We start from the raw sequence: 22636 nt of genomic DNA on the forward strand, positions 1-22636 counted from the left end.
AAAGTGAAGAGGGTATTCACCATCAGAAAATTTTCTGACGACAGAATTCAACGTCAGAAGTGACGTAATGTGTTTTGTATGTGTTCCTTCATTTCTGAGCATGCCTAGTCTTGGTCTTCAGATTTTTTTTTTGTCAGAAAACCGTACTAATGAAAAGTAAATTGGACGTTGTGGTCACATCAGACAAAAATTTTCAAGCCTGCACATACAGTTTTTGTCTGCCGAAAATTCATAATCGGCTATCAAAAGCAGCATACTAATGATCAGAAAATCAGCAGATCGTTCATCGGACCAAGTTTATCTTCAGATTTTCTGACCATGTAAGTGTATGTCCAGCTAAAACCTTTTTTTCTATGGGTAGAGTGTGGAAGGATTAGAACACCTGTCAGGTTTTTTTTTTGCTACCCAGGATTCCTGCTGAGAAATGTCCCCTTACTTCCTGTCACATGACAACTGTTTCACCAGACAGGAAGTGAGGTAAAATCTACAAAAGAGACACAGACTGCAATACGATTCTGACAGGGATTCTTGCCTTCCCCTACTGTACTAATAATGGAACATCCTTATTGAGCCTCATGCACGTGAACATAAAACAGCTCCTTTGTGCTATAGTGTAAAATTCTCTGTGCTTCCCTGCGCCTGGGGAGCTGCACCTGCCACACCACCAGCGCATGCTGGTAAAGGGTTTCTCCCCAAATGGGAAAGTGGCACATTGGGTGAAAAACGCCATTTGCGTGCATTGGCATTTACCTGAGCGCAGCTGCATGCAGATTTTCACTTGTGGTGGTCGGTGTATGCTGCACAAATGGCTCCCCAGGTGAAGGAAAATGTCAGCAATTTTATGCTTCAGCACACAGGAGCTGCTCTGTCCTTGCGCATTAGACCTTAATCTTTGTTTTGCTATTGGAGATTTTACTTTAGTTTTTGCCCGGTGATTCTCTGAGGGCCCAATCAGACCAGCCCAGTCTGTTGTGGTGTGTTGAATGCATGTGGTGTTTTATTAGGGCAGCTCATTCACTTGTACACAGCACTATGGCCCAAAAAAGTTTGCATGTAGCATTTTCAGCAGCCCACTGAACCTCACATTAATGCATAGCTGTGCGCTGGGCTGCAATAAAAGTGCTCTAAGAATAAATGGCATCACATTGCACCAACACGCTTAAGAAAGCCCCAGATAGCAGTGAAATCTGACAGGGGTTCTGATCTTTTCCCATTCTATCCAAAACTAAAAAAAAAAGTTTTGTATTGACGTCTACTTAATGCACATATGGGTATGTAAACAACTGTTAGGTAGTTTCTTTTTTGGGTGCTGTTAGCTTTTTTACTTGAAATTTAATTTCAGCAGTCTGACAAGATGGACATCTATTTTTACTGCCTAATTCTAGTGAAGGACACAAACAACAGGGTTTTTGGCACAGAGAAACACATACTTTGATGTATTACTGAACATTTCTGGAAAAATAAATCCTATGTATGAACAAAGTCCATTTCTCACTGAAGCAGTATGTAACTCGGTTCTCTATCATTCAAGGCAGCCAACATCCCCTTGGTGTCAGAACTTTCTATCGATGACATCCATTTTGATGACTTCTCCCTGGACGTTGACGAGATGATTACAGCAGCCCTGAGAATGTTCATGGAGTTGGGAATGGTTCAGAAGTTTAAAATTGATTACGAGGTAAACATCTGCTCTGCTCATGTATCAGCCTCTCTTGTACTGGAATAGGTTCTCTGTACACTGGTAATGAGATCTTCTGCCATACATAGTACAGCACATCTTCATGCCCCTTCTGTTTTACAGACCTTGTGCAGGTGGCTGCTGACAGTGAGGAAGAATTATCGAATGGTTCTCTATCACAACTGGCGGCATGCCTTCAATGTGTGCCAGCTGATGTTTGCCATGTTAACTGTGAGTATTGAGGCTCCAGATCATTTTATTTGTACTGTCTTTGCTATGTTTTGATATATTACTGGGTGTTCATCATTTAATTCAGACATTTCAGGAAAGTATTGATTTAAAAGGAAATTAGAATGGTTTAGGGTAAATTTAATTAGATTTTTTTAATGTGTAAAAGCTTTTAAAGGAGAAATATGGTCAAAGCTCTTTTGACCATATTTCTCCTGTGGGCCATAGAAGTGCACTTATTTTTGCACTCCTGTGACTCAGATTCAGTTAACAGCGCGCTAAAGCCCGCTCACGTATTAGAGCCGGTCCAGGTTCTGGAGGGATCCCATTAATAATGTTGAGATCTGCCCAGATGCCTGTCTCCAGTGCACCACTGAGAGCCTGAGCCAGCCGCTCCCGTCTCCTCCACAGCCCGGCGCTCCAGTGAGCACTGGAGGGGCAGAGCACAGAGACGGTAACTGAAAGTCACTGCTTAGTGCTCAGAGCAGACTCAAGAACTGAGTGATCACTCAGTTCTCAGTTTAGAGCCAGTGGCAGACAGCTGCAGCATTGGAGCTGCAGCCATCTAGGTGAGTATGTATGTTTTTCTTTGTTCATTCCCACAGTTCTCTATTCACTTTACCAGCATTCCCTCATTGCTCCATGTTCCTTCTCAGCTAGCAATGGAATTACTGGTGTTTGCAAACAGAGGGAGAGGTTATGTCATTCCCCCAGTCATGTAACAGTGCTTGGGCCTAGTGAGTGGTTGCTAGAATAAGCACTGTCACAAGGGAGGAGGTCACATGCAGATAAGCAAGTAAACACGGCACAGCATTGTGGATTATAGGTATACAGTGACAAAAATAATTATTTGATCCCCTGCAGATTTTGTAAGTTTGCCTACTTACAAAGAAATGAAGGGTCTATAATTTTATCATAGGTGTATTTTCAATGATAGAGACAGAATATAAACCAAAAATCCAGAAAAAACACAGAGATACAAATGTTATAAATTGAGTTGCAGTTCAGTCAGTAAAATAAGTATTTGATCCCTAAGCAAAACATGACTTGGTGGAGAAACCCTCAATGGCAAGCACAGAGGTAAGACGTTTCTTGTAGTTGGTTACCAGGTTTGCACACATCTCAGGAGGGATTTTGGTCCACTCTTCTTTACAGATCTTCTCTAAATCCTTAAGGTTTCTTGGCTGTCGCTTGGCAACTTGAAGTTTCAGCTCCCTCCATACATTTTCTATAGGATAAATGTCTGGAGACTGACTAGGCCCTTTCAAGACCTTAACGTGCTTCTTCTTGAGCCACTTCTTTTTTGCCTTGGCGATATGTTTTGGGTCATTGTCATGCCGGAAGACCCATCCATGACCCATCTTCAGTGTTCTGGCTGAGGGAAGAGGGTTCTCATCCAAGATTTTACAATACATGGCCTTGTCCATTGGCCCCTCAGTGCGGCAAAGTCAGCCTGTACCTTTAGCAGAGAAATAGCCCCAAAGCATAATGTTTCCACCTCCGTGTTTGTAAGGATGGTGTTCTTGGGGTCATAGTTAGCATTTTTCTTCCTCCAAACATGGCAAGTCGAGTTAATGCCAAAGAACTCAATTTTGGTATCATATGACCACAGCACTTTCTCCCAACCCTTCTCTGAATCATTTAGATGTTCATTGGCGAACTTCAGATGGGCCTCTACATGTGCCTACTTGAGAAGGAGGGCCTTGCGGGCTCTGCAGGATTTCAATCCATGGTGGCGTATTGTGTTACCAATGATTTGTTTGGTGACTGTCGTCCCAACTGCATTGAGATCATTCACAAGCTCCTCCATGTAGTTCTCAGCTGATCCCTCACTTTTCTCATGATCATCCTTACCCATGAGGCGAAATCCTGCATGGAGCTCCAGACCGAGGGCAATTGATGGTTATTTTGCATTTCTTCCATTTGAGAATAATCGCTCCAATGGTTGTCGCTCCAACGGTTGTCTCTTTCTCACCAAGCTTCTTGCTGATGGTCTTGTAGCCCATTGCAGCCTTGTGCAGGTCTACAATCTTGTCCCTGACGCCCTTTGACAGCTCTTTGGCCTTGATGGTGAAGTTTGAATAAACAGCAGAATGTAAAGAAAAGAATGCTGGCAATAGAGAATTCAGAAAAAAAAAAAAAACAGCGTGGGGCTCCCCTTAAAATCCATACCAGACCCGAAAGGCTGTTTTTTTTTCTGAATTAAAAAAAAAGGCACGTACCAGACCCAGAAAATGTCCCCTGATGTAGATTCATTGTCAATCATGCCATCCCCCGTACTGGATGGCGCAGCAGATGAAAAGCGAAAAAAATCTGCCCACCGACTGCCTGCTCCTCCATCTGACTTTTCTTAAATAGCCAAGGGGAGGAGTCACCCGATGACCCCGCCCCCTTGTGTCATAATCAACCCAGCATGCCCCATTCAGTGACGTCACAAGGGGGGCTATTTGAGAAACATCAGAGGGAGGAGTAGGCAGTCGACAGGGAGCCTTTGACGAGGCTGGAGGGTTTTTTTTTCTCTTTTTTCCTGTCTGGCGTTGTGGCGGGCAGTGTGAATGATGATTAATCTATACCAGGAGACATTGTTTTTTTATTTTTTTATAAAGGACTTGTCAAAAACTAGTGAACTGTCTTTACTCACTTTGTACACCTTTTTTTGGTGAATGGGTAGGGGTACTATGTACCCCATACTCATTCACATGGGGGGCGGGATTTGGGGCCCCCCTCTATTAACCACTTGACCACTGGGCACTTAAACCCCCTTCCTAACCAGACCAATTTTCAGCTTTCGGTGCTCTCACATTTTGAATGACAATTACTCAGTCATGCAACACTGTACCTATATGAATTTTTTGTCCTTTTTTTCACACAAATAGAGCTTTCTTTTGGTGATATTTAATCACCGCTGGGTTTTTTATTTTTTGCGCTATAAAAGAAAAAAGACCGAAAATTCCTTTTAAAAAAATGCATTTTTCTTCATTTCTGTTATAAAATTTTTCAAATCAGTAATTTTTCTTAATATATTTTGGCCAAATATCTTTGGTAAAAATAACCAAAATCGGTGTATATTATTTGGTCTTTGTGAAAGTTATAGAGTCCACAAGCTATGGTGCCAATCTGAAAATTGATCACACCTGAAGTACTGACGGCCTATCTCATTTCTTGAGACCCTAACATGCCAGAAAAGTACAAATACCCCCCAAATGACCCTTTTTGGAAAGTAGACATTCCAAGGTATTTAGTAAGAGGCATGGTGAGTTTTTTTTAAGTTGTAATTTTTTCCCACAATTCTTTGCAAAATCAAGATTTTTTTTTTTCCACAAAATTGTTATATTAGCAGGTTATTTCTCACACACAGCATATGCATAGCACAAATTACACCTCAAAACACATTCTGCTACTCCTCCTGAGTATGGTGATACCACATGTGTGAGACTTTTACACAGCGTGGGCACACACAGAAGCCCAACATGCAGGGAGCGCCATTAGGTGTTCTTGGAGCATAAATTACACTTTCGCATTTTTGAAGGCCCTGGAGAACCAGGACAAAGGAAACGCCTAAAAACAATGTATAATCTATGAGGCATATCGAGTCTTTTGAACATATCATTTTTTTCTACAAGTTTTTGGAAACTGTGTAAAGAAAATGAAAACTCATTTTTTTTTTACACAATGTTGTCCATTTACACAATATTTCTAACACATAGCATGTACATACCAAAAATTACACCCCAAAATAGATTCTCCTACTCCTCCTGAGTATGGCGATACCACATTTGTGAGACTTTTCCACAGCCTGGCCACATACAGAGGACCAACGTGCAGGGAGCACCATCAGGTGTTCTAGGGACATAAGTTTCAAATCAAATTTGACTACCATAACACTTTTGTGAGGCACTGTAGTGGCATGGATGTGGCATGGATGATAACTGATGTGGCATGGATGAGCATAAATGGGGATGGATGAGCCGTGGATGGGGATGGCTGAGCATGAATGAGTATGGCTACGTACGGATGGGTACGGCTGGGTATAGATGACACGGCTGAGTATGGCTGGGTATAGATGGTACGGTTGAGTATGGCTGGGTACAACTGAGTACAGCTGGGTATGGCTGGGTACAGCTGGGTTTGGCTGGGTATGGCTGAGTATGGCTGGGTACGGCTGAGTATAGCTGGGTATGGCTGAGTATTGCTGGGTATGGCTGAGTAAGGATGGGTATGGCTAATTATAGATGGGGGTGGATGGGATGGCTGAGCATGGATGGATGGATGGATGAGTATTGCTAAGGATGGATGGATGGCTGAGCATGGATGGATGGATGAGTATGCTGAGTATGGATGAGGATGGATGGATGAGTATGCTGAGTATGGATGAGGATGGATGAGTATGCTGAGTATGGATGGGTGAGCATGGATGGATGGATGAGTAAGCCGAGTATGCATGGGCATGCAGAGTATGGATGGGTATGCTGAGTATGGATGGATGGGTATGCCGAATATGGATGGGTATGCCGAGTATGGATGGGTATGCTGGGTATGGATGGGTATGCTGAGTATGGATGGATGGGTATGCCGAGTATGGATGGGTATGCAGAGTATGGATGGGTATGCAGAGTATGGATGGGTATGCCGAGTATGATGGGTATGCCGAGTATGAATGGGTATGCTGAGTATGGATGGGTATGCTGAGTATGGATGGGTATGCTGAGTATGGATGGATGAATGGGTATGCAGAGTATGGATGGATATGCTGAGTATGGATGGATGAATAGGTATGCAGAGTATGGATGAGTATGCAGAGTATGGATGGATGGATGAGTATGCTGAGTATGGATGGGTGAGCATGGATGGATGGATGAGTATGCTGAGTATGGATGGGTGAGCATGGATGGATGGACGAGTATGCTGAGTATGGAAAGATGAGTATGCTGAGTATGGATGGATGAGTATGCTGAGTATGGATGGGTGAGCATGGATGGATGGATGAGTATGCTGAGTATGGATGGGTGAGCATGGATGGGTGGATAAGTATGCCGAGTATGGATGGGCATGCAGAGTATAGATGGGTATGCTGAGTATGGATGGATGGATGGGTATGCCGAGTATGGATGGGTATGCCGAGTATGGATGGGTATGCCGAGTATGGATGGGTATGCTGAGTATGGATGGGTATGCTGAGTATGGATGGATGAATGGGTATGCAGAGCATGGATGGATATGCTGAGTATGGATGGATGAATGGGTATGCAGAGTATGGATGAGTATGCAGAGTATGGATGGGTATGCAGAGTATGGATGATGGATGGGTATGCAGTGTATGGATGGGTATGCATGGCTGAGAATGGATGGATGGATTTGTCACATTTCAGCGCTGTGGGCACTACACATCCAGCCCACAGCACTGCTGCCACCAATCTCTCCCCTCTCCGCTCTCACTGGACAGAGAGGGGAAAGAGGAACCAGATATCACGCCGGTTTGTTTACATGTGATTGCGCCGTCATTTGACGGCGCTTCCACGTGTTATACGGCTGCGATCAGCCGGGCTGCATGCTCGGATAAGAGTCTGGTATAGATTTTGGGGAGGACCCCGCGTCGTTTTTAAAAAAAATTTGGGCCCCATGCTGTTTTGTCTTCTGAAGCCGGCATTCGTTTGTTCAAATTTCAGCTGTAAGTGGGGAAGCTCGCTGACAGCTGATGAGTCATCGGTTGTTAAGGATGCGGCAGCCGGCCTTAACAACCAGCTATTCTTCACACAGAATTCAAATTGGTCGATCATTTTTCGACCGATCCAATTTCGAATCATTACAAAAATTTGGAATTCGTTAGAAGATTAGTAGATGAAACTAAATTTAAGAAAACGAAACTAAGCGAATTCCAAAACAAATCAACAAAAACGAAATTAGTAATATAACGAATCTATCCAAAACTAAACAAATTTTTCCGTTCTGCACATAATACGCTCTGCTCAGGAGTGAATGCAAACTTTCAGGAAGGTAGTCTGAAATGTTTTTTTCCATTGTGGGTTTAAACTATATGACCTTTGTTCCTTACCCACACAGCTGAGTCTCATAGATACAGACATACTAAATCACTCACAAGCAGACAGCATACATCATGAAAAGTCTGTAAGCAGACAGCATGCAGTTTACAGATATACGGGCTACAACCATTCTCATACTGTGTATTATACTGTGAATTAAAATATAGTCCTGGCACTAAGTGAAACTGTTATTTGATGCTGTATAATGTAATGTTCTTCCTAGTGGAACTACATGTTTATGATGTAGCCATGTTGCCAGCACATCATGGCTGATAAGAGTGATATCTGAAGAAGCTTTCCAACAGGTCATGGACCCAGATACAGCCAAAGTACTAAACACTGCGAGTTACAGCAAAACCGCATGTGAAAAAAAATCGCAAGATGGCTATGATGATAGCTATGATAGCTACTAATAGTGTTTCACCACAAATTTCTCAGTTGCTAATCTGACAAACTAGAAGTGTCAGTCCTGCAAATTAAAAAGGAAGATGCTGCTGACAACAGAGGGTATGTGGAAGTGTATACCAGAGTAGAGCTCAGGTGTATACTGATCCTAGTCCAAACCCGCCTGAGCTATCCCGCCAGGAAGCTGTCACTGCACAAAGCCAATGGTATGGCTAAAAGGCATCCCCTTCCTCTTCCCACAGCTGCATGTAAGTGAGGGGAAAAAAGTACCGTATTTGATCCCCTGCTGATTTTGTATGTTTGCCCACTGACAAAGAAATAATCAGTCTACAATTTTAATGGTAGGTTTATTTTAACAGTGAGAGACAGAATAACAACAAAAATATCTAGAAAAACGCATTTCAAAAGAGTTATAAATTGATTTGCATTTTAATGAGTGAATTAAGTATTTGACTCCTTCGCAAAAGATGACTTAATACTTGGCAAAAAAACAAAAAAGAAAAAAAAAATACTTGGTGCAAAACCCTTGTTGGCAATCACAGAGATCAGACATTTTTTGTAGTTGGCCACTGGGTTTGCACACATCTCAGGAGGGAGATGTGGGATTTTGTCCCACTCCTCTTTGCAGATCCTCTCCAAGTCATTAAGGTTTTGAGGTTGATGTTTGGTAACTCAAACCTTCAGCTCCCTCCACATATTTTTTGGGGGATTAAGGTCTGGAGACTGGCTAGACCACTCTAGGACCTTAATGTGCTTCTTCTTGAGCTACTCCTTTGTTGCCTTGGCTGTGTGTTTTGGGTCATTGTCATGCTGGAATACCCATCCACGGCCGATTTTCAATTGCCTGGCTGAGGGAAGGAGGTTCTCACCTAAGATTTGATGGTACATGGCCCCGTCCATCGTCCCTTTGATGCAGTGAAGTTGTCTTGTCCCCTTAGCAAAAAAACACCCCCAAAGCATAATGTTTCCACCTCCATGTTTGACGGTCAAGATGGTGTTCTTGGGGTTATAGACAGCATTCCTCCTTCAAACACGGCGAGTTGAGTTGATGCTAAAGAACTTGATTTTGGTCTCATCTGACCACAACACTTTCACCCAGTTCTCCTCTGAATCATTCAAATGTTCATTAGCAAACTTCAGACGGGCCTGTACATGTACTTTCTTGAGCAGGGGGACCTTGCGGGTGCTGCAGGATTTCAGTCCTTCACGGCGTAGTGTGTTACCAATTGTTTTCTTGGTGACTATCGTCCCAACTGCCTTGAGATCATTGACAAGATTCTCCTGTGTAGTTCTGGGCTGATTCCTCACCACTCTCATGATCGTTGAAACTCCACGAGATTAGATCTTGCATAAAGCCCCAGACTGTGAGAGATCGACAGTTATTTTGTGTTTCTTCCATTTGCGAATAATCGCACCAACTGTTGTCAACCTCTCACCAAGCTGCTTGGCAATGTAGCCCATTCCTGCCTTGTGTAGGTCTACAATCTTGTCCCTGACATCCTTGGACAGCTCTTTGGTCTTGGCCGTGGTGGAGAGATTGGAATCTGATTGATTGCTTCTGTGGACAGGTGTCTTTTATACAGGTAACAAACTGAGATTAGGAGCACTCCCTTTAAGAGAGTGCTCCTAATCTCAGCTCGTTACCTGTATAGAAGACATCTAGGAGCCAGAAATCTTGCTGATTGATAGGGGATCAAATACTTATTTCACTCATTAAAATGCAAATCAATTTATAACTTTTTTGAAACACGTTTTTCTGGATATTTTTGTTGTTATTCTGTCTGTCACTGTTAAAATAAACTTACCATTAAAATTAGAGAAAGAAGTAAACATTGCAGTGGAATGATCCCCTTGGACTTTTAAGGCAGAAAGTGGAGTAGTAGGCAGTAAAATAGGTTTAAAAGGCAGTGATGCCACTTTAATTAATACAAAAGGTAATCAGAAGCAGGCAAACATAGCCCTACAATTATAAAAGAAAAATATACATATACATAGAATATATATTGCACATTGAAAAATTGCAATCAAACCCAGTTGGTACAGATTTTGCCATGAGTAGACTCTAATGCCGCGTACACACGAGCGGAATTTCAAACAGAAAGAGTCCGATGGGAGCTTTTCATCATATATTCCGACCGTGTGTATGCCCCATCTGACTTTTTCTGTCGAAAATTCAGACGGACTTAGATAGAGGACATTATATTTTTGCGAAGGAAAAAATTACTATCGGAAAAAACGCTCATCTGTATGCACCAAAAACGGCGCATGCTCTGAAGCAAGTACGAGACAGAAGCTATTGGCTACTGGCTATTGAACTTCCGTTTACTAGTCCCATCGTACGTGTTGTACGTCACGGCGTTCTGGACGGTCGGAGTTTGGTGTGACCGTGTGTATGCAAGACAGCTTGAGCGGAATTCCGTTGGAACTCCATTGAAAAAACCTTCAGAGTTTGTTCCGGCGGTAAAACCGGTCATGTGTATAGGGCATTCATATGTCTAAGCTCATCTCTAGTGTATACTAGAGCCCAGATCAAACCTACCGACAGAGGAATTGACAGAGAAAGAAGTAAATGCTCGACTGTTTATAAATGCACAGTTGCACATGTGAAAATCTTAGCATTAAAACTGTGCCTTATTAGAAAGCTATACCCGACCTATTACATGCAGGACTATATAAGATGTTTCTTAGAAATGATGGCTTGAATTTAAATGCAAGCTGAAGAATTTAGAAAACTAGAATTAACCAGATAAAAATTAGACACACAAATGTTAAAGAGCAAATATAAGATTTTTGCAGACTGAGTGTACCTTAAACTCCAAAAGAAAGAGCCTCATCATTTCACACCTGTTGCATTGACTCTGAAGCTACAAGTCATATGACCAATGATAGCATTTTCTTCATTCAGGTTGATCAAAGCAAAACAGATGACAACAGCTACTGGACAGTATATGGATGCCCCCCGCCCGCTGCTCACCGTTATTTGTCGGGCTTACCCTTTTTACTGGCGCACCCAAAAACGATCCAACAATACAGTCAGCTGGTCACAGAGGTGATAAAAGACTAGATTGATCTTTGATCGCCTCTATGGCCTTGGCGGACTGAGCAACGTCATGACGTCACTTCCAGTCCAGGGTGGAAGTAAACAGTTTTTTTTTTTTTAAAGCAAAAGATTAAAAAAAATTACAAGGGATGCTTACATTCCTTGTAATAGGAATAAAAGTGATTAAAAAAAAGAAACAGCGTATAAATAAAAAATAAAACCAATAAGAATTTTTTTTTAAAGCACCCCCATCCCTCACACATGTGAGGTATTGCCATGAACATTAGAGCGAGAGCAATATTTCTAGCACTGGACTGCCTATGTAACTCTAAACAGGTAACCTGTAAATACATTTAAAATGTATTTTTAAAGTGTCGACTATAGAAATTTTTAACTACTGTCATTTGTCACCATTCCACCAGTGTGCACAATTTTAAATTGTGACATGAGAGGTATCTTTTTACGCTGCGTAACGTCATCTTTCATATATTACAAAAAAATTGGGGTATATATTGTGTGTTTTTTTTTTTTTTAATTTTAATTCATTAAAGTTTATTTTTTCAAACCGCTACGCAAATACCATGTGACATAAAAAATTGTAAAGATCGCCATTTTATTCCTTAGGGCGTCTGCTAAAAATATATATATATATATAAAATGTTTGGGGTTATAAATAATTTTCTAGCAAAAAATACTGATTTAAACTTGTAAACAAAAAGCGCCAGAAAAGGCTTGAGCTTCGGCAGCATAGCAAAAATCTTTCGTAGCACAGGCACCCAATTCGCAGCCATGCTGTGTAATTGTCAGTCCAAAATTATGCCAGTGAAGTCGCCTGCATGTCAATCACATGCACGCTGCTCCAATGGCGCCATTTTGGACTGATGCTTGTGCAGTGTAGCTGTTCATTTGGTGTCTGAATTCTACAAGGTTTATGCTATGCTGCCAGGCTCCCAGAGAAGATTCCAGGGATGCCCCTTTCACTGAGAGACCCATCACCACAGCGACTGTCCAAGGGGACAGATGGCTTACTTATTATATATTCTTAAAAATAAGTAAATGAGCTTTAAAACAATTGTTCATCTTAGTCATATGTACAGTTTGAACTGTTCATGTTTTTGACAGGTTTACCTGAGCATATTTATTACCAGAATCATATAGATGTGCATAGTTAAAAGTTTGACATATACCCCATTTGTATAAGTGCCAAATTATTTATTCATTCACTGACAAAGCCCTTTTGCTACAGATATTCAGTGCCTTGAAAAAGTATTCATACCCTTTGCATTTTCCACATTTTGTCATGTTACAACCAAAAACGTAAGTGTATTTTATTGGGATTTTAGGTGATAGACCTCAGAGGTTTGTTAGAGAACCTTAGGGAACAAGCAGTATCATGAAGGCCACGGAACACACCAGACAGGTCAGGGATAAAGTTGTGGAGAAGGATTAAAGCAGGGTTAAGTTATACAAAAATATCCCAAGCTTTGAACATCTCATGGAGCACTGTTCAATCCATCATCCAAAAATGGAAAGAGTATGGCACAACTGCAAACCTACCAAGACATGGCCGTCCACCTAAACTGATAGGCCTGGTAAGGAGAGCATTAATCAGAGAAGCAGCCAAGAGGCCCATGGTATCTCTGGAGGAGCTGCAGAGATCCACACCCCAGGTGGGAGAATCTGTACACAGGAGAACTATTGGCCGTGAACGCCACAAATCTGACCTTTATGGAAGAGGGGCAAGAAGAAAGCCATTGTTGAAAGAAAGCCATAAGAAGTCCTGTTTGCAATTTGCAAGAAGCCATGTGGGGGACACAGCAAACATGTGGAAGAAGATGTTCTGGTCAGATGAGACCAAAATTGAACTTTTTGGCCTAAAAGCAAAACGCTGTGTGTGGTGGAAAACTAACAGTGCACATCACCCTGAACACCCCATCCCCACAGTGAAATAGTGGTGGTGGCAGCATCATGTTGTGGGGATGCTTTTATTCAACAGGCACAGGGAAGCTGGTCAGAGTTGATGGGAAGAAGGATGGAGCCAAATACAATCTTAGAAGAATACCTGTTTGAGTCTGCAAAAGACTTGAGACTGGGGCGAAGGTTCACCTTCCAGCAGGATGACGACCTTAAACATACATCCAGAGCAACAATGTAATGATTTAGATCAAAGCATATTCATGTGTTCGCATGGCCCAGTCAAAGTCCAGACCTAAATCCAAGTAAGAATCTGTGGCAAGACTTGAAAATTGCTGTTCACAGACGCTCTCTATCCAGTCTGACAGAGCTTGAGCTATTTTGCAAAGAAGAATGGGCAAAAATGTCACTCTCTAGATGTGCAAAGATTGTAGAGACATGCCAAAAAGACTTGCAGCTGTAATTACAATGAAAGGTGGTTCTACAAAGTATTGAATCAGGGGAGCTGAATACAAATCCACATCACACTTTTCACATATTTATTGGTAAACCATTTATCATTTTCCTTCCACTTTACAATTATGTGCCACTTTGTGTACACATAAAATCCCAATAAAATACATTTACGTTTTTGGTTGTAACATGACAAAATTTCAAGGGGTATGAATACTTTTTCAAGGCACTTTAATACCCATTCACTAGCACAGCCCTTTATTTTATATAAATGATATTTAGGATTGTGTAGTTTCTTTAATGCATTCATTAAGACTACGTTGCTAGGTGTACAGTATGTTACATTCCTAAATTATGCCATTCACTATCCTTTCACATTGGTTTCCAGTTGATGTATTGGTAAATATTAGCCAGTAAAAATGAAAAAAAGATATGTGATGCTTGGAATTAATCATTTTCAAATAAACCACTAAAATCTTTATTAGAAGTAGAATATTTAGATACTGTATATAGTATAAAGTATACAGTAAAGTAGTGACTCCCAGTACAACACTTCTCCAATGCATTATATGGAAATACAGAACACGTAGGGATGAGGTTGGATGGGGGGTGATTAATCAGTGTCAGCTCCAGCACAGGTGGGTAACATCTCAGTTGAGGATTTATATTGTCACAATGTTCTTCTTGAACATCACTCGTAATTACACAAGCAACATCAGTCAGCATCTTACAGAGGTGAGATAAACACTATTCTGAATTGTCATTTTTACAAGTCATCGGCTAACTTCTGGAAAGGGTTGCTACTCTAAGCTTTTAGAAGCCTTCTAAATTTCATGGTATAACTGAGCACATTTTAATTTGTTTAAAGCTAAACTGTGGACGGAAATAGATAAATACACATAGCAGTACAATAGAAGCAGGTCACTCATCCCTCTCTTTCACCTTCTTGTAAGCATGTTCACAGACTGCTCTGTGCAGTGCAGTAGAGCCTGATTGGCTCAGAGTGCTGGCTACACCACCCAGTACTCAATTACTGAGAAGGTCAAGTTTAGTTCAGCCCCTACCTGTCTTGAACTATCCCTATTGGTCAATAAGACAGATAAGGGACTCAAAAGATGGGCTGGCAAATAGGAAGTGGGGTGAAGCTTTACTTTTGCAAGCATAGCAATAAAGCTCCTGAAATGCTTGGGTTCTCCTGCCCTTCCCAGTGGTGACCCATGCTTATCTGGACCTGACACACCAGTAGTGATAAAGTGGGCTTTACTAAAGCTGGAGCAAGCCCTAAAGGGAAGTTCATTTTACATGTATGCAATAATGACAGAGTTAACCTGGTTTCACATACTGGAACAAATATAAGTGCAATAGGGGAAATGCATGTGAAACAGCCTGGCCAGAACACATTGGGTAAGTCAAAAGGCAACAAAACTGATACAGCAGATTTAGCAGTAACTGCAGAAAGTGAAAATAATAATGTTCGGCTAGACAGGCCCTGTCTAATCACTGGCCAGTGGAACAATAAAGCAGTCTGCCAGGGGTCAGGCCCTTAAATTTGCACCGGTGCTCAATACACAGTGGTGGCCACTGCACTGATGTGGTGTAGAATAGATGTCCTCCTGATGACAGTCTATTCTTGAATGGGTGCTGTAGCAGGAGGGATGTAGTTGAATGCACTGTAGGCTGAGTTGATCTGCCTGGATACTGGTGGGTGGAAAGTTGGCCTCTTGATGGCCTCTGTGCTGCTGGCATATCTCTGTGGGGGTGTTGGGTGAATGACAACCCGCAATGCCCTGGGACTCCCCTCTCTAACCTGCACCTCTCCCTGCTGGCCACAGATGTTTAAGCCACTCCGCTGCTTAGCAGGCTGCTTTTAGCTCTCAGGACAGCTACTCTCTATAGGCAGACTCCTTCCTCTCTGCTCTTTGCACAACTCCTCCCACCTGGGCTCTCCGGGGGCTTTTCCTAACACAGCATCTTTCCCTATGTCCAGCTCACAGCCCTCCTCACTGCTCAGCCTGCACTTCCTTTCACCATGTACTTTCTGGCAGTCTTCCTCCCTCTGCCAAGAAGAGCTAACTGGGGCACAATGTGAAGATGTTGCCCTGGGCTGTGTGACTCCTCCCAGTTAAAGGGACCACGAGCCAGGGCTACATAGGATTTTGCACATAAATTAAGCTGCTTATATCTTTGGCTGTAATGGTCATATTGCATGTTTTTTTTTTTGCTGTACATTTTCTCTACCTATCTGCATTTTCTCATGATATGCTCCTTTTGAATTGTCTAGATTTGTAACATATTTACAATACGGTTTTACCTAGCTCTTTAAAGGCAATAGTATTTATTTACAATAAAAGATTTAATATATTTCAATAAATATCATCTTCAAAATTGAGCAATCATAAATGCATGACTAACCTACTAGACTGTGTGGTCTTGTTTTTAGTGGCTGTGCCTATATGTATGTCTTAGGAGTCACAGATGCGCTACATTCCTGTTATTTTTGCATATAGAGCTCAGTACTGGAGAGAAGGAGCCTCTCTAAGGATGTATGGAGCTGGCCAAAAAGCCAGCTAAGGAATAACTTCATGCATATCTTCATACATAAGAAATAAAGAAACATCTGTTTGGTAGATGAATTATCATCTGCACTCTTCACGGTTTGTTGTCTCCTCCCGCTTTATAGTCATTGGGTATCCACTGATTTACAAGACCAAGCTGGAGAATTGACACGTTGAGATTGCAGAGATGTGCAGAGGGCATAAAATATCTATGCAGCCATCATAAAATATTAATTCTCATGCTTCATCCCTGGGACCACTCAATAACAAAGTAGCTGACTCAGCCTGGCAGAAACAATGATCATTTGACAGGTGTAAAAACAATTTGACATGGAGCAGTGACTAACGGGTTGAGGCATAATTATGGTACACTTGTTTGGCTCTCTTCCCACCTTTGCCTATCAAGCCAAGCCTGTAAGTTGAAAATAGGTTGTAAAACTTACAGTATTTGTGAGGAGTTTATATTGATTTGTCTATTTCTAAGTAGCTGAACATATTAAAATAGATCTAAACCCATTTACTAAAATCTCATATAAGCATTAACATACTAATGTAATTTTAAAAGATGTTTTCAGTCTCTTTGTGGGAAGGATTCGTAACGCTTTCAGGCAATCTGGGATTATAGATGAAAAATATAAAAGAATTATGAAGGGTCAGTCCAACCAAAACTTATATTTTCAGATAGATTTTACATTACAGGTCACATCGGGAGGTTGAGACCACTCCAGCTAAAGCAGGAGGATTGTAACTCATTAGGTCTGGTAGCAAAGCAAGAAAGTTAGAGACCAAACATAGCTCCCACATTTCGATCTGATCTATACTGTGGATCTTCATGAATAATGTATTTAAAGTACTACACCTTTGTGACTGTCCAAACATGTCCTAAATGTATGTTATTACTGGCAGGATCAACAAGTATCTGTGAGACATTTCATTGGGATGAAGGGAAGTGCTGATGCAATTATGAGTGCTGATGCAATTATGTGCTATAACCCTTTTTTTTTTTATGGGAACCACAGCTCTACCTTACCTACCAAATGTGTAGTACATTGTTATTAATATTATTGTAGATTCCTCCCCATCATAGGCGTGCGCAGCCTATTGCATTAGGGTGTGCACCCCAAAACTCAAACACACATGCGTATGTATACTATATATATATATATATATATATATATATATATATATATATATATATACACACACACACACATATACTGTATATACACACACAAATACTCACATATATGTACATAAAACCACCTATTTATGTGCCTGCCTAACTAAGTGCCTTTGTTCAACTTTTTATTAAAAAATAATAAATGCATAGAGGTATAACTCCTGCTAGCGGCTGAAGGGTTAAAACCGGCCATGTTGCGGTGCTGCCAAAGCTCTTTGCAGGCGCTGTGCCAGCGCTGCCAATTCATTCCAATGGGCATTGGGCGGTTTAGAAGCAGTGTATACAGCGCTACCACACCACCCCAAAGATGCTGCTTGCGGGACCTTTCCTAACGTCCTGCAAGCACACTGCCCCTGTGTGAAAGCACTCAGGCTTTCACACTGAGGAGGCAGTTTTCAGGCACTTTACAGGCGCTATTTTTAGCACTAAAACGCCTGAAAAATACCCTAGTGTGAAAGGGGTCTTAAAGCGGAGTTCCACCCTAAAGTGGAACTTCCACTCATCTGATTCCTCCCCCCTCCAGTGCCACAATTGGCACCTTTCAGGGGGGAGGGGGGTGCAGATACCTGTATAATACAGGTATCTGCACCCACTTTCGGGAATAGCTAGCTGCAGATGCCTGACCCCCCCCCCCCCCCCCGTTGTGGTCTGGGAAACACACAGTTCCCACAACACAATGGGGACCAGTGAAGACGCGCAGGGCAACAGTAAAGCCGCAACGCTTCACTTCCTGATTCCCTGACCAAGGATGGCGGTGGGGGCAGCTGAAAACCGAGCAATTGCTCGTCATCTGCTGCCGACATTGCGGGCGCCCTGGACAGGCAAGTGTCCATTTATTAAAAGTCAGCAGCTGCAGTATTTGTAGCTGCTGGCTTTTAATATTTTTTTTTTAAGGTGGAGCTCCGCTTTAAGTTACTGGCTGTGGTCACACTCCAGCCTCCCTATCATACCATACAGGGTTAATGTCCCTGTATGGTATGTGATGATGTCATGGCTTTGGGGTGAAGGAAGAGACATTAGAGTCAGGTAAGTGAAAGAGGTTACCCCCTCCCCTCCCCCCACACACACTGCAAGGATAGACTTTTTTACTGTCCTGGAGTTGGGCTGTATTATTATGAGAAGAGTTTTTGATAGGTTAGGAATTCCTGGGACTTCAGAGGTGCTACATAGATGTATTCCATACACACACACATATTATATGTTATTAAAAAAAAATAATTTTAACAGGATATAATGTGTATGTGGAATACATTTATGTAACACCTCAGAAGTCCCAGGAATTCCTAACCTGTTCAAGAATGTTACTTTCTCTTTCTGTAAACCTGTTCTGCAAAGTGCATAGAATTGTATAGTGGAAGGCAGAGAAGGTCAGTACTCACAGGTCAAAGGCTGCTATGTGTCCTCTGAGCTCTTCCATCAACCCCAGGGAGAGCTGTGCTGTGTGCTGGACAGGAGGAAAGAGATAGAGGGTGCACTGTGAGATCACTTCCTGCTCCTCCCACCTGTACTGGAGCTGTGAAAGCCCCGACTCAGCCAGATAGGAACCCGTGGAGGAGAGAGACAGTTTTCATCCAAATGCTGTATCAGAGAGGAGATTATCAAGCTGTCTTCTGGCACACAGGGCATAGGATGGGCATAGGATGGTGGGTGACTCCTGTAAGGACTGCAGCCAGAGCTGTAAAGTAAGCAGTCAGGAATTATCCGATGCTCTCTGGAGTTTACAGGCTTTATCTCTGACAGCTGGCGGCGGAGTGATATTCAGCTGACAGGGATGCTGTAGCCGGAACTACAGAGTCAGCATCGGAAAATGCGGCTGACTGACTGATTACTCCGCAGCCAGTGGCTGCAGTTCCCACAGGAGTTGTACACATCCATTACAAATAGTCTAACTCGCAGCAGTGTCATTTAGAAAAAAAGAATTCTCACACATACACATTTTAGCAGCAAAAAAGCCCTGGGGTGTGTTGGATGTGCCTGGGCATTAGGGTGTGCCCAGGCACACCTGGCACACCCTGTGCGCACGCCTATGCTCCCCATAACTTATTGGTGGAACTCATTCTCATAAACTAGCATAAAGGAAAATTAAAGTTGTTGCCCATACGTCCTGGGCAGCAGTGTTTCTGCAAACAAGGAACGCCTTGCCTAATTTGTGTGAGAATCCACCAAATTGTAGGTGCTCTTCGATACACAGACAGGTAGATTAACACTTTTGAAAGAAACTGTAAAAATCAATACCATATTGGAGCAACTTTAAGGCCTCGTGCACACTGGACTTTAAAATAACGTTATAAAACCGCCAGTAGCTTTGCAGTGAGTTTTTCAACGGTTTTGCAATAGCAGTTTTTAGCGTTTATTCGCGTTTTTAGCATTTTTCCCACGTTAGCGTTTTTGTTTTCAATTGATCACAACGGTTAAAGCTGGTGAGCCGCGTTTTTGAACATTTATCGGCGCTTATCAGCGTTTTTTGACGTTAGAGCATTTTTACAGCTGAAAACAGCTGAAAAACTCCTCTCAGAACCCACTAGTTTTGTTTTGTTTTTACAGCCAAAAAACGCCCCAGCCAAAAACAGTTGATAACAGCCTATGTGTGCATGGACACATAGGATAACATGATGGGGAGTTTATTGACCGTAGAAAAAAACATCTGAAGCCAAAAACAGCAGCTGTAAAAACGTCCAAAAATGTCCATTGTGCATAAGACCTAAAAGCGACACAGATGTGCAACGCATTTTGGACTCAGAAAGCCTTTTTTCAAGCTAAACCTAAAAGCTTATACTGTATAGACTTGTATACTGATTCTCCTACTATTATACGAAAACCAGAATAGTACATTCAAGGAAGCTGTAACATGTAAAACAGTTATATAGCTATATTTAGTTATATAGAACTAAATATAGTTATATAGAAATATTCCTTTAAATATCTGGGGGGTCCCTATAGTCTGCCTGTAAAGGAGCGCATCTTTCCCATGTTTATAACAGTACCACAGCAAAATTACATTTCTAAAGGAAAAAATGTCATTTAAAATTGCTTGCGGCTGTAATGTATTGTCAGATCCCGGCAATATACATAAAAAAATCATTGAAAAAAATGGTGTGGGTTCCCCCCCACCCCCAGTTCATACCAGGCCCTTCAGGTCTGGTATGGATATTAAGGGGAACTCCACGTCAAAATTAAGAAAAAATGGCGTGGGGGTCCACCCCCAAAATCCATACCAGGCCCTTCAGGTCTGGTATGGATTTTAAGGGGAGCCCCGCACCAAAATAAAAAAAATGGCGTGGGGGTCCCCCCCAAAATCTATACCAGACCCTTATCCGAGCATGGAACCTGGCAGGCCGCAGGAAAAGGGGGGGTGAAAGAGCGCCCCTCCCCCCTCCTGAACCGTACCAGGCCGCATGTCATGTGACATCAGAGGGGGCGGGGTCACTGGGTGGCCCCACCCTTGCCTATATAACAGCTGTCAAGGCGAAAAGAAGGCAGTCAGCAGGATGATTCCCATGGATGTGGAGTTTTTCCATTTTTGTTTTTTCTCTGGACCGTCGGACGCTGTGATTGACAATGGATTTACATCGCGGGACTTTTTTTTTTGTCAAAAACTGTCTGCTATAGTTTTTACTTTTTTGACATTTTTTTTTGGTGAATGGGTAGGGGTACAATGTACCCGGTACCCATTCACATAGCAGGGGTCTGGGATCCGGGGGCCCCCTTGTTAAAGGGGGCTTCCAGATTCCGATAAGCCCCCCACCTGCAGACCCCCACAACCACCGGGTAAGGGTTGTGGGGATGAGGCCCTTGTCCCCATCAACATGGGGACAAGGTGCTTTGGGGGGACCCCAAAGCACCCTCCCCATGTTGAGGGCATGTGGCCTGGTACAGTTCAGGAGGGGGGCACTCTCTCATCCCCCCCTTTTCCTGTGGCCTGCCAGGTTACATGCTTGGATAAGGGTCTGGTATGGATTTTGGGGACCCCCACGCCATTTTTTTTTTTTTTAATTTTGGGCAAGGGTTCCCCTTAACCACTTCAACACACTATGTTATATATACTGCACTGACTGAATATAGAGTCTACACTGAATATTTAGTCTACACTAAATGCATGGTATATATATATATATATATATATATATCAAATAAACTGCCGGCACGCCACTAACTAACCTGCCTAATCTCTCTTCATTCATAATTACACTGTACACGGGCGCGAGTAAGCAGCCTTATATAGTGTGGGGCGTCGACTTAGCCCCCTGAGCCATGATTAACCAAAGGCACCCTGCCTTTGGCAAATGATGGCTCTCTCAGCAGAGAGATTGACCAAAGCATGCAGGTCAGGTGCATGCTTTGGCCAATCATAAGATGGCAATGCACTGCGATCTTGCAGTGCATTATGGGGCGTTCCGCTGCGCTCGAATTTGCCACGAACGCTCCATAATGTTTGGCATTCGCCGAACAGGCGAACACCCAATGTTCAAGTCAAACTTGTGTTCGAGTCGAACATCGGGCTCATCCCTAATAGCTAGATAAAACTGGCAGACAGCTGAGAGGTTAGTATCCAACATACAAATAGGAATGGAAAAAACTTCAGTATGCAAAAGACCCTACCCACAAGCTTGGGGCATCAGTAAATCAAGCAACACAAACACAACAGGGCACCTCCATCTAATTGTAGAGATATATTCAAATTATTAAAAACAATAAAAATGCACTCACTAGGTATAGTTTGACAAGGGGCGGTCCTGTTGCCCTGAAAGGAGTAGCCATGACCTCTATACATCCTGATGTCATCACCCAGCTGATCGAGGTGCTGATTTAGAGCCGCAGCCATATTTATACACCCAAAAGCTGTGGCTGCTTATGTTCGAGCCTAAGGCTGCATTCACACCTGAGCGTATCATTTTCAGGTGGAAAGTCGTGCAATTTTTACCGTCTTTTTTGACACGATTTTGTACAGGTCAAAAGGTCACCAATGTAAAAAACAAAAAAACGCCTGTAATCTGCCCAAAAGGAAGCTCATGTACTTTTTTGAGCTTCAGGCATTTTGCTTCAGGCGACAGAACGCTCAGATGTGAACAGGGGCCATTTAAACTAATGGGATTTTGCTTGTTAGGTGTTTTTGAACTTTTGAGATGAGCGTTTTACGAGCTG

General features: G+C 42.4%; 1 protein-coding gene across 2 annotated transcripts in view; it reads left to right on the forward strand.

The window, feature by feature from the left end:
• Nucleotides 1-22636, forward strand: part of PDE11A (phosphodiesterase 11A) — a 988141-nt gene that overhangs the window by 767769 nt on the left and 197736 nt on the right. For both annotated transcript variants that reach the window (XM_073633831.1, XM_073633832.1), the window contains 2 exons: nt 1532-1678; nt 1802-1909. In XM_073633831.1, coding sequence (XP_073489932.1) covers nt 1532-1678; nt 1802-1909 — 255 coding nt within the window. The remainder of the gene's footprint in view (nt 1-1531; nt 1679-1801; nt 1910-22636) is intronic.

The sequence above is a fragment of the Aquarana catesbeiana genome, linkage group LG06, assembly GCF_042186555.1.
Source record: "Aquarana catesbeiana isolate 2022-GZ linkage group LG06, ASM4218655v1, whole genome shotgun sequence".
NCBI classification, from domain to species: Eukaryota; Metazoa; Chordata; class Amphibia; order Anura; family Ranidae; genus Aquarana; species Aquarana catesbeiana.